The sequence below is a fragment of the Siphateles boraxobius genome, unplaced genomic scaffold (genome assembly GCF_051911475.1).
Source record: "Siphateles boraxobius isolate OS27281-9 unplaced genomic scaffold, OSU_SipBor_1 46, whole genome shotgun sequence".
Taxonomy (NCBI): Eukaryota; Metazoa; Chordata; class Actinopteri; order Cypriniformes; family Leuciscidae; genus Siphateles; species Siphateles boraxobius.
This window is the reverse complement of record NW_027509097.1, coordinates 19,214,007-19,233,891: the sequence shown is the minus strand read 5'-3', so window position 1 is coordinate 19,233,891 and position 19,885 is coordinate 19,214,007. Positions and strand designations below refer to the sequence as shown.

The window sequence follows — 19,885 nt, the reverse complement described above, 5'->3', positions numbered from 1 at the left end:
GTATGCTGAAGGAGAAAGATATTTCTAACAGGAAGCAATAGCAAAAATTTAGTAGAGGGCAGAGCAGACGTTACTGATCAGAGTCAGTGTTAAACTGGGTAAGATGATCCAAAAATGGTTGCCATATATTGTAAAATTTATCAAGGTTACTCATAATTTCATACCGTACTCTCTCCATGTGGAGTATTCCAGTGAGGTAAGTCAACCAGGTCTTGAACTGAGGAACAGAATCTGACATCCAGAGTCTTATAATGATGCTCTTAGCAATAATCATTCCATAAATAATGGTGCTTTGTACAGAGACATTATGGTCTGACAAAGAAACAGAATATCCAAATGCAATCTCTGGATCAGGGTTAAACACAAAACCATACATGTCAGAGAACCACTTAAATATGTTACACCAAAACTCGTAAAGCTTAGGGCATGTCCAAAAGAGATGGGTAAGAGAGCCCTCTGCAGATTTACACCGGTCACATGTAGGAGAAACGGTGGGGAAAATTCTATGTAATTTAGATTTTGAATAGTGCAATCTATGCATCACCTTAAATTGAACCCTGCTAAGGTTTCAATACCGCTCTTCAATACCGCGAACCCTGCTAAGGCTCTCCTCCCACACTTCAGCTCCAATCTGTATACCAGTTCCTCCTCCCAAGCATTTTTTAAAGAATGTGTAGAATAACTCATTTCTTCACAAAACACAGTAACAAAATCTGAAATCAAATGTTTGGAACCAGGTAATCCCAACAACAGTCTATAAATCCTCCTTTCCTCTGGCATAGTTTCAAAATTAGTCACTGCATGGCGTACATAATTTCTAATCTGTAAATGTCGAAAAAAGTGTCAATAGAAATTTCTGTTTTGTAATCCCCCTGCCAACAAGTGCCCTCGCATTTGCTGCCCAATAATAATGCAAGAAGCAAGGTAACCCTAGCCCACCCTTCTCCCTTGGTTTCTGTAAATGTATTTTTGATATTCGGTGAGCTTTAAAACCCCAGATAAAAGGCAGGATAATTGAATCTAATGTTTTGAAAAAAGACATTGTCAAAAAAATAGGAATGTTTTGAAAGCGATACAAGAATCTAGGCAGAGAGACCATTTTAACAGCGTTTATACGGCCTATCATAGAAAGAGGTAGAGTTCTCCATTTGCAAATGTCTGTCTTTAAATCCTCCAATTTCTGAAGAAAATTCAACTTAAAAATTAATTTGAGGTTTTTGGGCTTAAGTCTGTCTGTAATTTTGAAAGGGAGATTTTGTAGGAATTCAGTATCAAGATCACCACACAAAGAGATGAATTCACTCTTCTGCCAATTAATTGTATATCCAGAGACTGTACCAAAAGATTCCATAAGATCTAACAGCAAAGGGACTGACTGCTCAAGATTTGACAGAAAGAGAACAACATCATCTGCATATAAGGAGATGTGATGGTCTACATTTGCCAGTCTTACAGGCTCAATAGATGGATGGTTCCTAATACTAATTCGCAAGGGGTTCAATCGCAATTGCAAAAAGCAAAGGGCTGAGGGGACAGCCTTTGCGTGTCCCTCGATGTAATAAAAAGGACTTTGACTTTTCTTGATTTGTAAGTACGGAAGAGGTTGGGTGAGCAAATAATATTGTAATCCATGACACAAAACGACTACCAAACCCACATTCCTCCATACCTCTCACCATATAAGGCCATTCCACCTGATCAAAAGCCTTTTCTGCATCTAAGCACAGAGCAGACACTTTAGAGCCTTTTTTATATTTATGGTACATTATGTTCATTAGTCTTCTAACATTAAAAAATGAAAATCTATTAGGAACAAAACCAGTTTGATCCATATGTATAATGGATGAAATGTATTTATTTAACCTATTAGCTAATGATTTTGTAAAAAATGTAATGTCAGAGTTAAGAAATGCAATAGGCCGATAAGATGAAGGCTCAGTCTCATCCCTACCCTATTTTAATATTAGTGAGATATTAGCATCGTATAATGTGTGAGGGAATTTTTGAGTTTCAAGAGAATGAGTGAACATCCTCAGTAAAAGGGGAGCCAGCTTTCCAGAATATTTTTTATATAATTCAATGCCGAAACCATCTGGCCCCGCCACCTTGCCGTTAGGAAAAGATCCTATAGAAACAATAATCTCTGGGATAGTAATTTCAGAGTTTAAAGCCTCACAGGCAACATCTCTCATTTTAGGAAGATTCAAATGTCCTAGCCAATTAGAAATGTCCCCTTTTGCTCTTGATGTATATAATTACTCATAATATTCCCTAAAGCAATCATTTATACTTTTAGGATCCACAAGCATGTCCCCTGCTTTTGATTTGATTTTGTGTATGGTTTTATTTGCTTGTAAACCCCTCAGCTGTCGCGCCAGCAATTTATGGGGCTTATCCCCTAACTCAAAATATTTTTGTCTTATCCTCAACAATTGATCCCATACCTGTCCTGATAAAATAGTATTGTATTCATACTTTAATTTAAGAATATTCTGTAAGGTAGAGGGGCTAGAGGAAATTCTATTGGAGGGTTCCAATTGAGATAATTCCTCTTCTATTTCTGCAAGGCGTCTACTGTTGGTTCGTCTGGCCGAAGACTCAAAAGAGATAATATGACCCCCTAATCACAGCCTTAAAAGATTCCTATAAAGTGGAGTCAGTGACTTCAGAATTATCATTAATATCTAGAAAATATGAGATTTTTTCAGAAATAAATTGGCAAAACTTCAGAAAGTAGAGAAGGATGAAAACGACAGCAATATGGTTTAGTCTTATGGCCAAGATCAAGAACCACTGAAGTCGGAGAATGATCAGAAATTAAGATGTTGTGATAGTCTGAGGAGATCACGTTTGATATAAATTTTGAGTCAAGTAAAAAATAATCTATTCTAGAAAAAGTCTTGTGGTTTTGTGAAAAAAAAAAGAATAGTCTCTACCTGTGGGGTGTATCAGTCTCCATATATCAACTAGATTCATAGAGGACATAAGGTTATTTAAACCTATGGAGGCAGAAGGTAACTGGCTTATTTGGGCTGACCTGTCCAAAACATTATCAAGCACACAGTTAAAATCAACACCTAGAATAACATGCGAATCTGTAGAATCAGACAGTAAATTAAATATTTTAGCAAAGAAAGTAGGGTCATCAAAGTTAGGCCCATATACATTAAGAAGTGTAACATTAAATGAATAAATGTAACCAGTTACTAAAATATATCGACCGTTTTGATCACTAAAAGTAGAAATATGTCTAAAAGGAACTGTCTTACGGATTAAAATTGCAACTCCTCTTGCCTTGCTAGAGAACGTGAATTGAAAGATATGGCCAACCCAGCTGCATTTAAGCATCTTCTCTCTTGTAGGCCTAATATGGGTCTCCTGTAAGTACATCACATCAGCGGACAAAGATTTCAAATGCGAGAATACTTTAGCTCTCTTGATCACATGACCCAGGCCACGCACGTTCCAGCTGGTAAAAGTGATGCCACTGCCCTTTGAAGGTAAACTAGGATTCATACAAAAGTTGAAAATAAACAATGTACAAGCCTGGCGCTCTTTTAAAACAATTAATGGTAAAAATTAAAAATACAACTCGCAGAAAAAGAACATTACCCCCTTACCCCCGTCCCCGTCCCACTTCCCCAAACAAAGTGAGAACACGCATCCCAAAAACGCACTGAGGGGTTGCCGGACCAACGGAACTACAGCTAGAAAGCCCTAACTCCCTCTCCAATCACTTGAACAAGTTATGAACAAAGGAAACGGTCATATACATGTCCCAGTCTGAATAACGGTAGCTGTTGAATAAAAGTCACATACCAGACCTGTTAAGCCAGCATTCATGTAATTTAGGCAATAAATGCTTTTCAAGACATCGTCTCGATGAAGGCCTCAGCTTCCTCGGGCGACGAAAACACCTTATCAGTGGTACCATGAGTGACAGGCAGTCTTGCCGGATAAATGAAGCCGCTTCTCACACCGGTTTCTCGGAAAATGCTTCCTGACATCATTGAATGCGTGTCGCTGCTTCATTATTTCAGCTGGAAGATCGGGAAAGATGTGTATCGGCCTGCCCTTGTAACGCAGAGGAAACTGTTGACGAGCCAGCTTCAGTATTTCTTCCTTTATTTGAAAGTGATGAATACGGGCTATCATCACACGCGGCTGCGCGTCTTCTCCAGAAAGCTGTCTCCCGAGACGATGAGCTCGATCCACTTCCAACGGCTTCGAGAAGTTGCTAGCGCCAAGCAAGTCTGGAATAAACTTCGTCAGAAATTCCGTGGGGCGCCCATTCTCTATCTTCTCAGGTAAGCCTACAATTTTAATGTTTTGCCATCTGAAGCGAGCCTCTAGATCGATCACTTTCTCGCGGAGCGATATGTTCTCTGACTGTACTTTTGCGCACTTCTGCTCGACGAAGGAAAGCCGGCGGTCATAATCGGCAGCAGCATTTTCCACCTCCTTAATTCTATCCCCTAGGCACACTAAAGATGCTTGAGTGGACGCCAAAGATGCTTCCAGAAGATCAAATCGATCAGTCATCGTTTTGTTCATATTCTGTATTGCCAGAAGTATACTGGTAGATTACGCGTCAGCTTCGCATCTCGACCCCGGGGATGCCGCGGCCTGCCCTGCCATCTCCGACTGTGACTGAGCAGGGGATTCATTCAATGCTTTATCCAACTTCTTTCCCCTTTCAGCTTTTGGCTTAGTCATTATACAGCTTTTCAATAAAGACAAATATAAAGTAATGCCAGAAGAGAAAAAACCCCAAGAAATTTAAACAATGACCGAATAATTGGAAATATGGAGTGGAGCTCAGCAGAACACGTCTACCTCATGCAGTACTCCATAGCGCCCCCCAGTACGTTTTGTTTGAAGTATTGTACTTCTCTACATTTGAAATCATATCCGTTACTGAGTAAAAAATAATAATACAAGGGAGAAAAAAAAAATCACACTCTGGAAACTACTGCATTGATTGAAGGGCGGGAGAACAAACACGCAAAAAAGGTGACGCAGACCCAGCTGAAGCTGAAAGCGAAGCGCCCTTGAATTCTTATGAAGTGAATTATGGCCAGTATGGAAATACTTTGGATGTAAAAAAGTGTGGTTGTCCTCGAGGATAGATATCCAATTTGCAAAAAATGTGGACACAAAGTGGCTGCAAAAGGAGGATACACAGGACACACCATCCCTCCTGCAGATAAAGGTATGTCCCGATTATAACGTAAGGTCGAATGATTTACGTGATGCAGAGGGAATCCCGGAAATCCAGTCATGAAAATGGAATTTACATAACGCAGAAGATGTCACGTTAAACACGCAAAATGATGGATGGATGAATACATGGAAAGTAGAACTGTGCAATAAATCCAATCGCGACATGGTCTGTGAATATTTAAGCGCAAAAATACTGCTATGTAAATATATAACCTGCTTGTTCTGCGTTTCTGTGAATCCGTGTGAATGAGCTGCTCCGCTTTGTCTTCTACATACTCAAGTACGCGTGGTGTTTTCAGCGTCTCACAAACAATTTGAGTACATGATGAATACATGAACCTTTCAAGAGCTGCTCTGAGAGAACGCCTAATGAACATTTTCATCATTTTATTTGAGAAAAACCATTGTCAAATAGGCTTACACTTTGAAACAGGTCTTCACTACAACCCGTCAAAATAAAAGTTTGGTTTAACTAGGAGAAATTATGACAGAAATATATTACTATTGTAGGCATACAATAGAACGTACTTCTCAAAATAATGATAATAACAACAACAATAATAATAATACAATTTATTTAAACATTAATTAAGGCATTTATTTTTTGTCCATGGTTTAATTTAGAAAATCTGTTTTTTTGTAGCTCGATCTTCCCCAAAAAATAAAAGGACACAAGTTTTAAATTTTCATTTATATTCGTTTTTGATAATATATTTGGATTAAATCATAAAAAGAAACATTCATTTTCTGAATAAAATAAATTTCATAGGACTATATTATTCTTAAAAAAAAAAAAATTATAAATGTTAAAAATGAGTTGTTAATCTAATTCATTATCAATTATTGAATTTAATTGATTAGACATGTTCTATTGAAATTTTAATAAACAAAACAAAAGTTTGTTATAATAAAAGCATTTGTTCAACCCCCAAAAAACCTGTTTTCTATTTAACTGTCATTTTAACTGATGATAATAATAATAACAACCATAATTTAATAATACTGTTTATTTAATAATTGATCAATACTGTAAACCGTGATATTTTCTGAGACGTTATCATACTGTAAAAATCTCATACCATTACAACCCTACACGGGAGAGTCCCCCCACCCCACCCACTGTTCACCCACCCCCCACTGTTAAAAAAGTAACTCAGTAACTTTTACTTGAGTAAATTTTAAATGAGCTACTTTTTACTTTTACTTGAGTAGATTTTTAGACCGGTAATTTTACTTGTACTTAAGTAAAATTTCATTGAAGTAGTAGTACTTTTACTTGAGTAGAATATTTTATTACTCTTTCCACCTCTGCTTACTTTACAGTTTTATTCTTATCTATATTCTGAAGTTTTTTTCAGAGGGGTTTGTTCATATTTAATTTTTTTGATTTTATACAACATTTTATTCTTAAAAAAAATGGCAAAAATGTATTTATTTTTGGCTGTTGACAGTATTTTCTAATTTGTGGAGTGATAAATAGAGATATGCAAAATCCACTCTGTAAAAACCTTTGACTCTAATAAATCAAAAAAATTAAACAAGAATTTGGAACCTGACTTTATCCAATGTTCAGATTTTTGTTCTAGTAATGAATGCACATTAGTGCATATTTAATTAGATAATGCCTAATTTGCATATTTAAACAACATTTCAGAAAACTTGAAAAAAAAAAGAAAAAAAAAAGATATATATATTTACCCTATTCACCTCGGGTGTCTCTCTTTAAGTAGGGGTTAAATGGATCATTGTTGATCCGTGATCCGTATAGACCAGGCCCCACGGTTCGGCACGCATGTGATCCGTGGATTAATTGCAAGTTTAACCAATATAGACTGAAATTTTATAATTCGCACGCTTTTTGTGTTGCTAGTTTACACATTCAATAGATTCTAAACCATTCCAGTGCTAGAAGAGGAAAACATTTTTTAATGCAGTACTCATGCGCTGTTATCTGCGCGCACAGCAGCACAGACCCAGAGCGCATGCACACACAGAGAGGGATGTTTCAGTTCCAAATTCAGTTCTCAGAATTGATTCCTCTTTCGCGTCTCCTTGCACTTGGATGGACAAATACACAAAATTAAGTAAAAATACCCATCTCGGCAAGTACTCTCATAAACACTGTTGGTTATGTTTTTGTCACAGTGTCTGGTTGTGTTTCTCTGGGGTTCACTAGAGGTCCTCGTTTTCACGGTGTCATTCACAATAGACTACATTTCCCAGCATTCTGTTCTGCCACTCATCTGTTCATTGCACACAGCTGTTTCCCATCACCTTGTTAGTTCTGTTTGTATATATACCCTGTCTGTTTTAGTGTTTGTCACGGAGTCGTTGTTTTATGTCCCCACACTTCTGAGGTTTGTTTCTTCTCATTTCTCGTTGTTTTGTTCTTGGATTGCTTATACGTTGTTTGACCCTTGCCTGGACTGGATTACGTGTACGGATTACCCAGTAAACATACTGCTACTGGATCAACTGTTTCCCTGTGTGTGTGTCGTGACAGAACGACTCTGTCATCAAGATCCAGCGGTATGTTTTTTAATATCTCTTCCCCAGCCACCGAGCGGGAGAGAAGGGATTTGTCTGAGGGGACCCGGTTGGTCAAGTTTCGCGGGACCCGTGGAGGTCGCAGTGGAGGAGGTGGTTGAGAGGAATTCCAACACCATTTTCCACTCAGGCCCCTCTTCGACCCTGGGCTGGTGCGATCCAGTCCAGAGTTTCATTCGGCGCTTCATTCCAGCGGAGGAGGAGGAAGACCTCTAGCCTCTCCAAAGGCCCGGAGGCCGTGTCCCAGCAGCCCGCCGCTTTTCTGGAGACTGATTCAGAGATGGTTCACGTCTGCCCAGTCAGAGACTGTTCACGTACCGTCTGCCCAGTCAGAGACGGTTAAGGCCACGTCTGCCCAGTCGGAGATGGATCAGGAGATGCACATTCTCGTGGCCACGAGGGCACTGACCGACTATTTAGAACGTCTAGCCCAGATCCTGGAGATGCCTTTCAGACCTTTCGTGTCCGTTGAGCCGGAGCCAGTGTCTGCTGTTCCTGAGCCGGAGCCGGTGTCTGCTGTTCCTGAGCCTGAGCCGGTGTCTGCTGTTCCTGAGCCTGAGCCGGTGTCTGCTGTTCCTGAGCCTGAGCCGGTGTCTGCTGTTCCTGAGCCGGAGCCGGTGTCTGCTGTTCCTGAGCCGGAGCCGGTGTCTGCTGTTCCTGAGCCGGAGCCGGTGTCTGCTGTTCCTGAGCCGGAGCCGGTGTCGTCTGTTCCTGAGCCGGAGCCAGTGTCATCTTTTCCTGAACCGGAGCCGGAGCCGGTGTCGTCTATTCCTGAGCCGGTGTCGTCTGTTCTTGAGCCGGAGCCGGAGCCGGTGTCGTCTGTTCCTGAGCCGGAGCCGGTGTCGTCTGTTCCTGAGCCGGAGCCGGAGCCGGTGTCGTCTGTTCCTGAGCCGGTGTCGTCTGTTCCTGAGCCGGTGTCGTCTGTTCCTGAGCCGGTGTCGTCTGTTCCTGAGCCGGAGCCGGTGTCGTCTGTTCCTGAGCCGGTGTCGTCTGTTCCTGAGCCGGAGCCGGTGTCGTCTGTTCCTGAGCCGGAGCCGGTGTCGTCTGTTCCTGAGCCGGAGCCGGTGTCGTCTGTTCCTGAGCCGGTGTCGTCTGTTCCTGAGCCGGTGTCGTCTGTTCCTGAGCCGGTGTCGTCTGTTCCTGAGCCGGTGTCGTCTGTTCCTGAGCCGGTGTCGTCTGTTCCTGAGCCGGTGTCGTCTGTTCCTGAGCCGGTGTCTGTTGCTGTTCCTGAGCCGGGTTCTGTTCCTGTGCCGTGGTCGCCCGAGTGGTCGTCTTTGCCGCCCTGGCCGCCCGATGGGTCGTCTTCACCGCAATTGTTTTCTTGTTTTCTGTCATGGAGCGTCTGGTAGCCGCTCCGTAGAGGGGAGGTTCTGTCACAGTGTGTGGTTGTGTTTCACTGGGGTTCACTCTAGGTCCTCGTTTCCACGGTGTCATTCACAATAGACTACATTTCCCAGCATTCTGTTTTGCCACTCATCTGTTCATTGCACACAGCTGTTTCCCATCACCTTGTTAGTTCTGTGTGTATATATACCCTGTCTGTTTTAGTTTTTGTCACGGAGTCGTTGTTTTATGTCCCCACACTTCTGAGGTTTGTTTCTGGTCATTTCTCGTTGTTTTGTTCTTGGATTGCTTATACGTTGTTTGACCCTTGCCTGGACTGGATTACGTGTACGGATTACTCAGTAAACATACTGCTACTGGATCAACTGTTTCCCTGTGTGTGCGTGTCGTGACAGTTTTAAGTGAACGTGAACAGTGGAGAAAGATATTGAATCTGTATCATTATATTGGATTCATTAGGTCTTGAAGTTATAGCGGTATACATTTCTGCCGTTGTCTACTTCATTAATGTGAATCAAACAACATCACAATCTACATTAAATTTATACAGTGAACATTTAATTACATTTAATTATTACATTTCTGTACCTGAAATAAATACTACAATTAGACCTTACTTTATCTGTAACTTTGTTATATTGTATTTATCTGTGCTTGTAATTATTGTATTCTTATTTTTTACTAACGGTTCACCTGCCTATTATAATGTTTGAACTTTACTACTTAAGTAGTTTTTGCTGTGGTATCGGAGTATTTAAAGTGTAAATTGGCTTTAAGTTATAAATGAAAAAGCAAGGTCACCCCCCCCCCCCACCCACAAATATATATTTTTCTTGCTGATCTGAAAACGTATCCAGTCAGTGACTCAAAAACTGTAACATTATCCGAACCGTGACTTTTGTGATATGTTGAACCACTTTTTTAAGGTATTGGTTTACACTCAAAGGATCCACTTAAAGTCGCATGAAATGGAAAATCTATTTTCTATTGTGAACAATTCAACCGTGCATATGTTTCATTTTTTTTAAATGTAATGTTTAATAAAAAGTTATAATCCGCTTAAACCCCGCCCCTGCAAGCTTATGCCTTTTTAGAGCAATGACCGTAGGCCTATCTCAAAATCCAATCAACAATCAATGCATGTCCCCACTCTACATTTTTTCTTTGTTGATAATCTGTTACACTCGGATGTACATCACAATACGAAAGAAAAGATCTGCAACTAGTTCTGTTTTATCATGACTTTAATTAACATGGATGACATGGATGTTTTATGTTTTGGGTAGTGTACTCCTGTGCGACGTACGAATTTGCATGTGCCAGTGGAGATCAGTGTGTGAGTCAGAGCTACCGCTGTGATGGGGTTTATGACTGCAGGGACCACTCAGATGAGAACGGCTGTCGTAAGTTATGTGTTTAGAAGTTCTCTTTCAGCTTGGTTTTAGGGGATCATATGACATAACGATTTTTTTTCTGTTGTTTCATTCTTGTCTGTGAATATAATCCATATTAAGCCCTATTCGCACGGGAGTAGTACTATCTGGGGACATTTGCGGCGCCAGGAATTTGATTGTAGGTGGGCCTCCAGAAAACTGGATGGGCCAGTTAAAATAAGCAGACAAAAAAAACGGGTTCCCCTTCATCTCCGTTTCAGCGCTTTTCTGCGGCATTGAGGACAGCGACTCAGTAGCCTACCTGTGTGACTCTTATGTCGCTTTCCTCAGCTCAGTGCAGTAACGTTAGCCTAACTGGGGGGTCGCACACTGGACAAGAAGCGCAGCGCTGTGCCGCGTCGCGTCTAGGACAACTCAAGGTATCGCACACTGGACGCGCACTTTCTCAGTTAATGGCCAGCAATACTGTTATGTTTAAGGACATTATGGAATTAAGATAATGTCTGTACTATGTTATGATTGTACTGTACAATTAAATAGGCCTACAATCGTTGCTGACTTTGCAGTCTGTAACACTTTACCTCAGAGCGTCCGTTAACTGAATGAATTGAGAATATCATCTGAAAATCCGATAACATCAGCAATTTTCATTCAAGCAGCTGATTTCTGTAAATGAATATAAAACTAAATATATATTGCAGCACAGGGTGAAGTCAGTATATGGGTGATTCTGCAACTACGGGCACTTTTAAGTCCCAGCAGTGAAATTTTAGATTTATGTTAAAATTTGTCATTTGATGTTTCATAAATATATTCACAGTGCCATTACACACATTGACAAAAAATATAATTACTGATTAATGTGATTAAATATAATATTATGAAGCATTTATAGCCCAAAACACCATTTTTGTTAATGTCCCACACCTGTGGTCTCAATGTTGAGATACATAAAATAAGCTATTTTAATTACAATTTGACATTATTTCAAATGGAATTGTTTAATATACAGATTCATTTACAGTATCTTAAAATTCGTTGTATTATTAATTGATAATTTTTATGATTTTTTTAACTAAATGTGCCTGTCCCACACTTTTGAGTCCTTACCGCAACAATGAAAAAAAGCTTTTGTTATGAAATTTTATCGAACACAAACAAGTCTAGTTTCTATTGAAACAGAAATTATCCCTTGAGCACATTGCTGACAGACTGGGCCACCACACTACCTCACTCACAAGATACCAAAAAAATAAGGTAAACATCATCTTTTCTGCTCTAGTATTTATTGTGCGTCCTTACCATTCAGCTTAATAATTGTGTATTTTTAACTACATTTTAAAAATAAATGTATATTACTGTTAAATTCATGTATATTAATATGCTAAGAGTCAAAACTAATGACCTTACCGACACAAGATGTCATTACCGCAGCACTGCTCTATTTTAAATTTTTTCACATTTTCATTTGCAAAAAAGTATTTTTACACTTAAGCTGAGTGATTAACACATTGAAATTGCAACATCTGTCATAAAAAGTTAAATATGTTATCTTTTGTGTGTATGGAAACAATTGACAATCTAAGGTTACTGTACATTTTTTACATGGCATAGAAAAAAACGTCTCAGGTTACGACTGTAACCTATGTTCCCTGAGAACAGGGAACGAGACAATACGTCAACGACGCTATGGGGGAACGCCTCAGGCGTGACAGGTGTCTGAAATCACTATCAAATCACGTCAATCATATTGACCGGCGACAGCCCGTGAATCATTAGCGTGAATGATTAACGTGCGACCTGGAAGTATAAAAGGGCGCCTTGCAAACATGACAAATCACCTTATCGTCTGAAGGGACTGTACGGTAGGCAAGCACCGCGGCATGGCAGGGAGACGTATTGTCTCGTTCCCTGTTCTCAGGGAACATAGGTTACAGTCGTAACCTGAGACGTTCCCTTTCGAAGGGAACTCAACAATACGTCAACGACGCTATGGGGAACGATATACCAACGCCGCCATGCTAAGGGGAGTGCATGCCAAGTGGCAGTGACAACTGTCAGAACCAGCAACTTCAAATGAAACGCTAGAACCACTCACCCTCAGGTCACACTGGGCTGTCAGTGACAGCATTCCCTACGGTCATAGCCCAAGCTACAGCCTCACAGAAAAACCTTCATAAACATGGTTAAATGAAAGGTCTACCTGGGCCGGCTCCGGGCCTGGAACCTCAGCTTCCAATTAGAAGGGGTCCCTTCTAGGGAATGTGGCTAGGGAACCCAAGGGAACCCCAGCCAGTCACTATTCAGGGGAACGTACTCACCCCGAAATGCCACCAGGACGGCCTGACCTGGCGCCAGTACATAGACACTTCGTCAGGCCAAATCCTGTCTGTCTGAAGACAGAGCCTCTGGACAAATGCCTTAAGTAAGGCATCCAACCCGAGGGACTGCGAAGCTGGCAGTGAACCACTCGGCCCGGATCTCAGAGACGGGATATCCCGGAGAGTATGACTCAGCATAGTGCTTTCCGACCCTTGCTAGCGAGGGGAGTTTCTCTACTCGATCCACGGATCAACCCAGTGTCTGTGTTTCAAAACACTGAGGAGGCCTGTGAAGGCCTAAGGGCTGATCTAACTGGGAGGCCTCACGAGAGGCCTACGACCGTCTGACCAGACTCAGGAAGCCGCATGCTCATAGAGACCCTCGTGAGGGGAGCACAAGGTCTGCCTGGTAGGCAAACCAGGCTGTAGGCAGAAAAGGTTCCGGGAGGGAACCTTTAGCAGAGAATGAACACTTTAGCGAGCCAGGGCGCAAGCTCGCCTTCAGCAGCTGCCTATTAAGGCTAGCTGAAACTGATAGCAAGAGACCACTAGCTTCATAAACCCAGCACCACTAGGGAGCGTTACAGGGAGGCCCGGAGAGGCCTACTACCTGATCCTTTAGGGAGGCACGTGAGGCCTACTACCTGATAACCACAGTACGTGGGAACTCACCTTCAGGGAGGCCCGGTGAGGCCTGCTACCCTACGACCACAGTATGTGGGGAGCTCACCTTCAGGGAGGCCTGGAGAGGCCTACTACCTGGTAACCACAAACTGTGGGAACTCACCTTCAGGGAGGCCTGGTGAGGCCTACTACCTGACTGTTCTCAATCAAGGAGGCCTGGAGGAGCCTACTACCTGATAACCCCAGTATGTGAGATGCTCACCTTCAGAGAGGCCAAGAGAGGCCTACTACCTGATAACCACAGTACGTGGGAACTCCTCCTTCAGGGAGGCCCGGTGAGGCCTGCTACCTTACAACCACAGTATGTGGGGAGCTCACCTTCAGGGAGGCCTGGTGAGGCCTACTACCTGGTCACCACTATCTGTGGGAACTCACCTTCAGGGAGGCCTGGTGAGGCCTACTACCTGACCGTTCTCATTCAAGGAGGCCTGGAGGAGCCTACTACCTGATAATCACAGCATGTGGGGAACTCACCTCCAGGGAGGCCTGGTGAGGCCTACTACCTGACAGCCAAAATATTTGGGAGCCCACATCCAGGGAGGCCCAGAGCGGCCTGCTACCAGACAGCCACAATATTTGGGAGCTCACATTCAGGGAGGCCCAGAGAGGCCTACTACCTGATAGCCAACGTAAGTGGGAATTCGCCTTCAGGGCGGCCGGGTGAGGCCTACTACCCGATAACCATCTTAAGTGGGAATTCACCTTCAGGGAGGCCTGAGTGGCCTACTACCTGATAACCACTGGTAGCTTTGAGCCCTGAGTCCGGGTGAAAGTATAAGGTGGCCTGCTAAGGCCAGCCAGCTGGGGACTCGCCTATCAGGGAGGCCTGGTCGGGCCTACTAGCTAATAGCAAGTCATATTCTGCCATAAAGTACACTGTTGGAAACCATACTACACAGCATAATTCACTAATGGGCTTCCAGTAGCGCTATAAGGTATGTCCCACAATGTTGGGACTCACCTCCGAGGAGGCCTGTTTAAGGCCTACTACCCATCAGTGAGTCAACTGCCCGAACCACCAAGGCCAACCACGTAAAGTGAGCTGGCCTACAGTGCCCTCTGGGGGGCTGTCCAATCAAGGAGGCCTGCTGAGGCCTACTACCTAATGGCGCAGCCTTCGTTGGCAGAAAAACTGTTTACACAGCGCCTACAGCATCCTGGTGCCTAATCACATTGCCCATGGCAGTGTACTCCGCAAGAAAGCTAGCACCCTTAAAACAAGGGGAGTACAACATACGCCACTCTGCCTCAACGGAGGCCCCAGTTAGCCAGGGGCCTACCATCTATGCATGGGCGTCAGCTCAGGGCAATGCTCTGGCTTCAGGGGAGCGTACTTCGACCAAAGAAGAAGTGAAGCTTACTTCATACTCGACCCGAGCCATAGTGGTGCGAGGTGGGATAAAACAGAACTGGTAGTGAAGTGCTCAGACCTACCCTGTATCACAGGGGAATACTCACACCTCACCCTGAGGTTACCAGGGTGCGGGCCTGCCAGCGGCTCTAGGGGTGACAGAAATGTATCTGTGCCCAACCTAGGGGAGTGGGGCTTGAATGAAAGCCAACCACCTACAACCTAGCGCTCGAGCAGTAGCTCAGCGAGGTGAGTGAAGCCTAAACTGGCGGCCTAAATCCGTAGGCCAGTTCTGCATGGCAGGGTCGGGCAGGAAACCCAGTCTTCTTCGTGAAGCGAAAGACGGCCTAACCCTGCTCAATAAAGACATATATACCACGGAGGCCTGTTTGAGGCCTACCATGTCCTTACAAACCATCCTCAGCACCACGCTGCATTACTCTAGTCACCCCAGAATGCAGAGAAGGGGGCGGGCCTTGGCCTAACGACTCCCACGGGAGGAGGCTGTTTATACAGGGATGCTAGAAACCAACATTCACACAGTGAAGGGTCAGAGGAAGAAATGCTAAAATTTTTAGGAGAGCGCCTCTATTATCCCTGGCACAGCCTAGGCCAGCTACAGAGGCGGCCATGGTAAGGGCCAGCCTGCAAGCATAGATCTATCTGAGGGCTCGGAGGAGCCACAGCCTTACTAAAGAATATAGTCTGTATTATTCCATACAAAGGGCTGCAGAATCGCTCAGCCTAATGAAAACCCAAACAGAGCTCAAGGGGCGACATACTCAGGAAGAAGTCAAACGGACCTGTGGGCCGGACATAAGATCTATCTGAAGCTCTAGCGTCAGTCAACACTCTAAGTAAAACAATTTAAAGAGAGAGACCAACCACTCTACCCTGAGGTGGCTAGCAGCCCGAAGGCTAACACAGTTACCGTTCTGGCCACCTAACGGGGAACTTCAGGGCCCTGATAATCCAATAAAGTTCTCTTACCTTATTACCTTGACATGACCCCATGACTCTATACAGGGAACGAGGTCTGTAGAGAGATACATTTCGGAATTTTTATTCACAAAAATTTACTCTTGAAAAGACCAGACAGCTCACCTGCGGCGTGCGGAGTGAAGACTCGCCAGATAGTTCTTTATGAACCTGGGGTCCCCCACTTTACATGCCTGAAAGAGGCGTTTCTACTAACCAAGCCTAGGCGGGCCATTGGAACATCGTTCTTATCATAGGCCCAGCGCCAGGCCTGATGTAATGAACGTCTGGGGAGTCAGAAGAGAGGAGAGGGCTGGATTCTCTTTTTAATGAAGCCCTCCGGGGAGATTATCCATCAGCGACGCTGTATGCGCTTGTGCTGGATAACCTCCCTCAGATCCCTCTTCTAGCGGGAGTCACGCCTTTCCTGCGCCCTGTTCCTCCACAGAGGGGGCGCACGAGAGGCGACACTGGCTCTCTGGCCCTGTCTACGGTCCTCAGATCGTGAAGGGCCAGGCCCTCCCGCCTGCCTGGGCGTGGAACCGGATCTCAGCGGTATGTAGGTTTTTTCCTAAAAGCAGCTGAGCGTGCCTTCGCCTCCCTGAACTTCCCAAGCCCCGCCTCCACGGCGGGGCCAAAGAGTTCAGAGGGCGAAACCGACGAATCGAGGAGAAAGGCCTTCTCTTTCTGCTCAACGTCGGCCAGGTTTAACCAAAGCTGTCTCTCCGTGGCCACCATCGCCGCCATCGACCGACTGATCGTGGCAGCAGTTTGTTTGGTGGCCCGGAGCGCAAGAGCCGTGGTTCGGCGCGGCTCAGTAACTGCCTTAGGGGACAACCCTGCCCCCTGGTCGAGATCCTGCAGCAGGTCGGCCCGGTATGCCTGCAGCACCGCCATGGTGTGCAGGGAAGCACCAGCCTGAACTGCTGCCGTGTATGCTCTGCCATTCAAACGCGCTGTTGTCTTTAGCGGTTTGGATGGCAGAGTTGGAGCTCTCAGTGTCGACGCCTGCCCAGACACGAGATAGTTTGCAAACGACTCGTCAAATGGGCGGCATCGACACATACCCATGCCCTGCGATCCCATCAACATCAGCGAAATTAACCCGCTGATGTCAGTGAATACGGGCAGAGCATGGGCTCTTCCATGCCCTCTCGATCTCCGTGTGAAGATCAGGAAGGAATGGAAGGCTCACCTGAGCTGGTGGTGTATGGCCGGGGAGAAACCGATCGCCGAGCCTACCGCGAGCGGTCTCTCCTCTAGCGCGTCGCCATGGCAGCTACAGCCTGTTGGCGGCGCGCTCCACAACATCCACCAGACCTGCATACACGGGGCAGGGTGGCTGAGAGGGTTCAGGATCTACCTGATTATAAGCCATCTCCTGCTCGTCCTGAAGAGCAGCAACTGCAGGAAACCGTCGGTGAAAAATCCTCGTCATCGACCTGCAGTTCGCCCTCGTCAGCCGTCGAATCATCTGAGAGGTTTACAGCACTCTCAAGATGATCGACGAGCTCTATCTGGAAGCCCATGATGCAAGTCGCCGCTCTGCCTCGGCACGAGCGGGACCATGAGAACCAGACGTTGAACCCCCTTCACTCGAGAAGAGGGCCAGACGAGAGCGAGCGTTTTAAGAGAAAAACGCTCACAGTTCACACAGAGGATTCCCTCGAGAATCTCCCGTGCGCGCTCTTCTCCCAGGCAAGAAAAGCACACTCGTGTGCTGTACATTTAATTTTCTTACCGTTTCATTGAATAGCGTTTTCAAACAGACAGTCCCTGAAGACGATGAGATGATTTGTCATGTTTGCAAGGCGCCCTTTTATACTTCCAGGTCGCACGTTAATCATTCACGCTAATGATTCACGGGCTGTCGCCGGTCAATATGATTGACGTGATTTGATAGTGATTTCAGACACCTGTCACGCCTGAGGCGTTCCCCCATAGCGTCGTTGACGTATTGTTGAGTTCCCTTCGAAAGGGAACATGAAATTCCCTATTTTGTATATAATTTTTTTATATCAGTATTTACAAAATTGCATCAAATTTGAAAAAGCTATTTAAATATATAATTTTTTTTATAGAAATTACTTAGGAAAAATGTAAAAAATTTACGTTATTGTAACGTTGCGGTAAGGACACTTTTAAAGAAGATGACCCGAAAAACATAAAAAATAAACATGTTCCAGATTAAAATCTTAACGACTACATTCTATTTTGTGTAAATTTTTATATGTATTACAGACTGTGATGGTTAAAATTTAAATTCATGGAGGTTGATTTTTTTTAAATTGGGATTGTCAAAAGAGCCCGTAGTTGCAGAATCATATACATTAATGACTTTGACATTAACGATTTTGAACAAGGTCCTTAGCAGTTGCTGGGCGCCGCAGAAAGACGACGAACGGCGCCGCCGGTGTGTGTAGCCTACACTCATAGAGAATAGTGGGTGCTTCTCAATATCCCTCCTCGTCTCCTCGTTCCTCTGTCCTCCATCCTATGACCCGGAAACCGATCGAGCTCTGCCATCTTGAAGGACATCTCAATTCTCTAATTGCACCGCGAGGAGGCGAGGATCGAGGAGTGAGGAGGCTTCCAGAGGGGTCATGAGCGAGGATACACAGGTGTATCCTATGCGGAAGAGTTTTATCGACTAAACGTGACGCGCGTATACATTCTCCTCCCCCTTCACATCGATTACAATCTTTTTTAATGTATACTTTACCTTTGCAGTTTATATAAACCACACATTACACATATTTCAACAGGGTATCTTGCTTTATTATTATTTATTATGCATTTCTTAAATAAACAAACTTCAACAACATAAGGGCAGATCCTTTGAGCGCTGCTGATGACGCTATGAAGTGACGCTCGGGTGATCAAGTATTCCAATGTATAAAAAAAGCTTTCATTCGATTCCTCCGTCCTCATTTTCTTTCCTTGCGTCCTTCCCTCAAAACCTACAGGGGGTGGAGCTGAGACGCTAGGAAAGGAAGCGAGGAAAGGAAACGAGGATGCACAAATAAGAAATGAGAAGCACCCAAAGTGTTCGAAGTCACACGTGGGGTAGAAGCCGCTGATTGGTTGATAAGCTTTCACTCAAAGCTTTCTTTGGGCTGTTTATTGGATGAACTGCTAAAATGAAAATCACTCACTACTCACTATACGCCTGGGTCAAAATGGGCTGGCCCGGACCTAAAATGGGTGCGCCGCGGGTGTCTGGGGACCTCGGGTGCTTCTCATTTCTTATTTGTGCATCCTCGTTTCCTTTCCTCGCTTCCTTTCCTAGCACCTCAGCTCCTCCCCCTGTAGGTTGTGAGGGAAGGACGCAAGGACAGAAAATGAGGACGGAGGAATCGAATGAAAGCTTTTTTTATACATTGGAATACTTGATCACTCGAGCGTCACTTCACAAGCGTCATCAGCAGCGCTCAAAGGATCTGCCCTTATGTTGTTGAAGTTTGTTTATTTAAGAAATTCATAATGAATAATAATAAAGCAAGATACCCTGGTGAGATGTGTGGTTTATATAAACTGCAAAGGTAAATTATAAATTAAAAAGATTGTGACCGATGTGAAGGGGGAGGAGAATGTATACGTGCGTCACGTTTAGTCAATAAAACACTTCCGCATAGGATACACCTGTGTATCCTCGCTCATGACTCCTCTGAAAGCCTCCTCACTCCTCGATCCCCGATTCCTCGCGGTGCAATTAGAGAATTGAGATGTCCTTCAAGATGGCTGTGCTTGATTGGTTTCCGGGTCATAGGATGGAGGACAGAGGAGCGAGGAGACGAGGAGGGATATTGAGAAGCACCCCTCGTGTAATTTAAAAATTACCCCGCCACATCTGAATTTTATGTGGCGCGATTCGCACGGGATAACCGAAGCCTGTGATTTTACTCAAATTTACCGACTTATCTCCCGGATATAACGTTAATAAGCTAGCTGTAGCCTATGATATATTATGACATAAACAGAATTTAAGTTCCCGCATGCTGCTATACATGCCATTCATCTCCATCTTCATTCTTTTTGTTTTT

General features: G+C 44.1%; 1 protein-coding gene across 1 annotated transcript in view; it reads left to right on the top strand.

Moving 5' to 3' along the window:
* lrp2b (low density lipoprotein receptor-related protein 2b) overlaps positions 1-19,885 on the top strand; it is a 207,593-nt gene that overhangs the window by 35,799 nt on the left and 151,909 nt on the right. Inside the window, exon 20 of the mRNA XM_077201294.1 lies at positions 10,401-10,517. Coding sequence (XP_077057409.1) covers positions 10,401-10,517 — 117 coding nt within the window. The remainder of the gene's footprint in view (positions 1-10,400; positions 10,518-19,885) is intronic.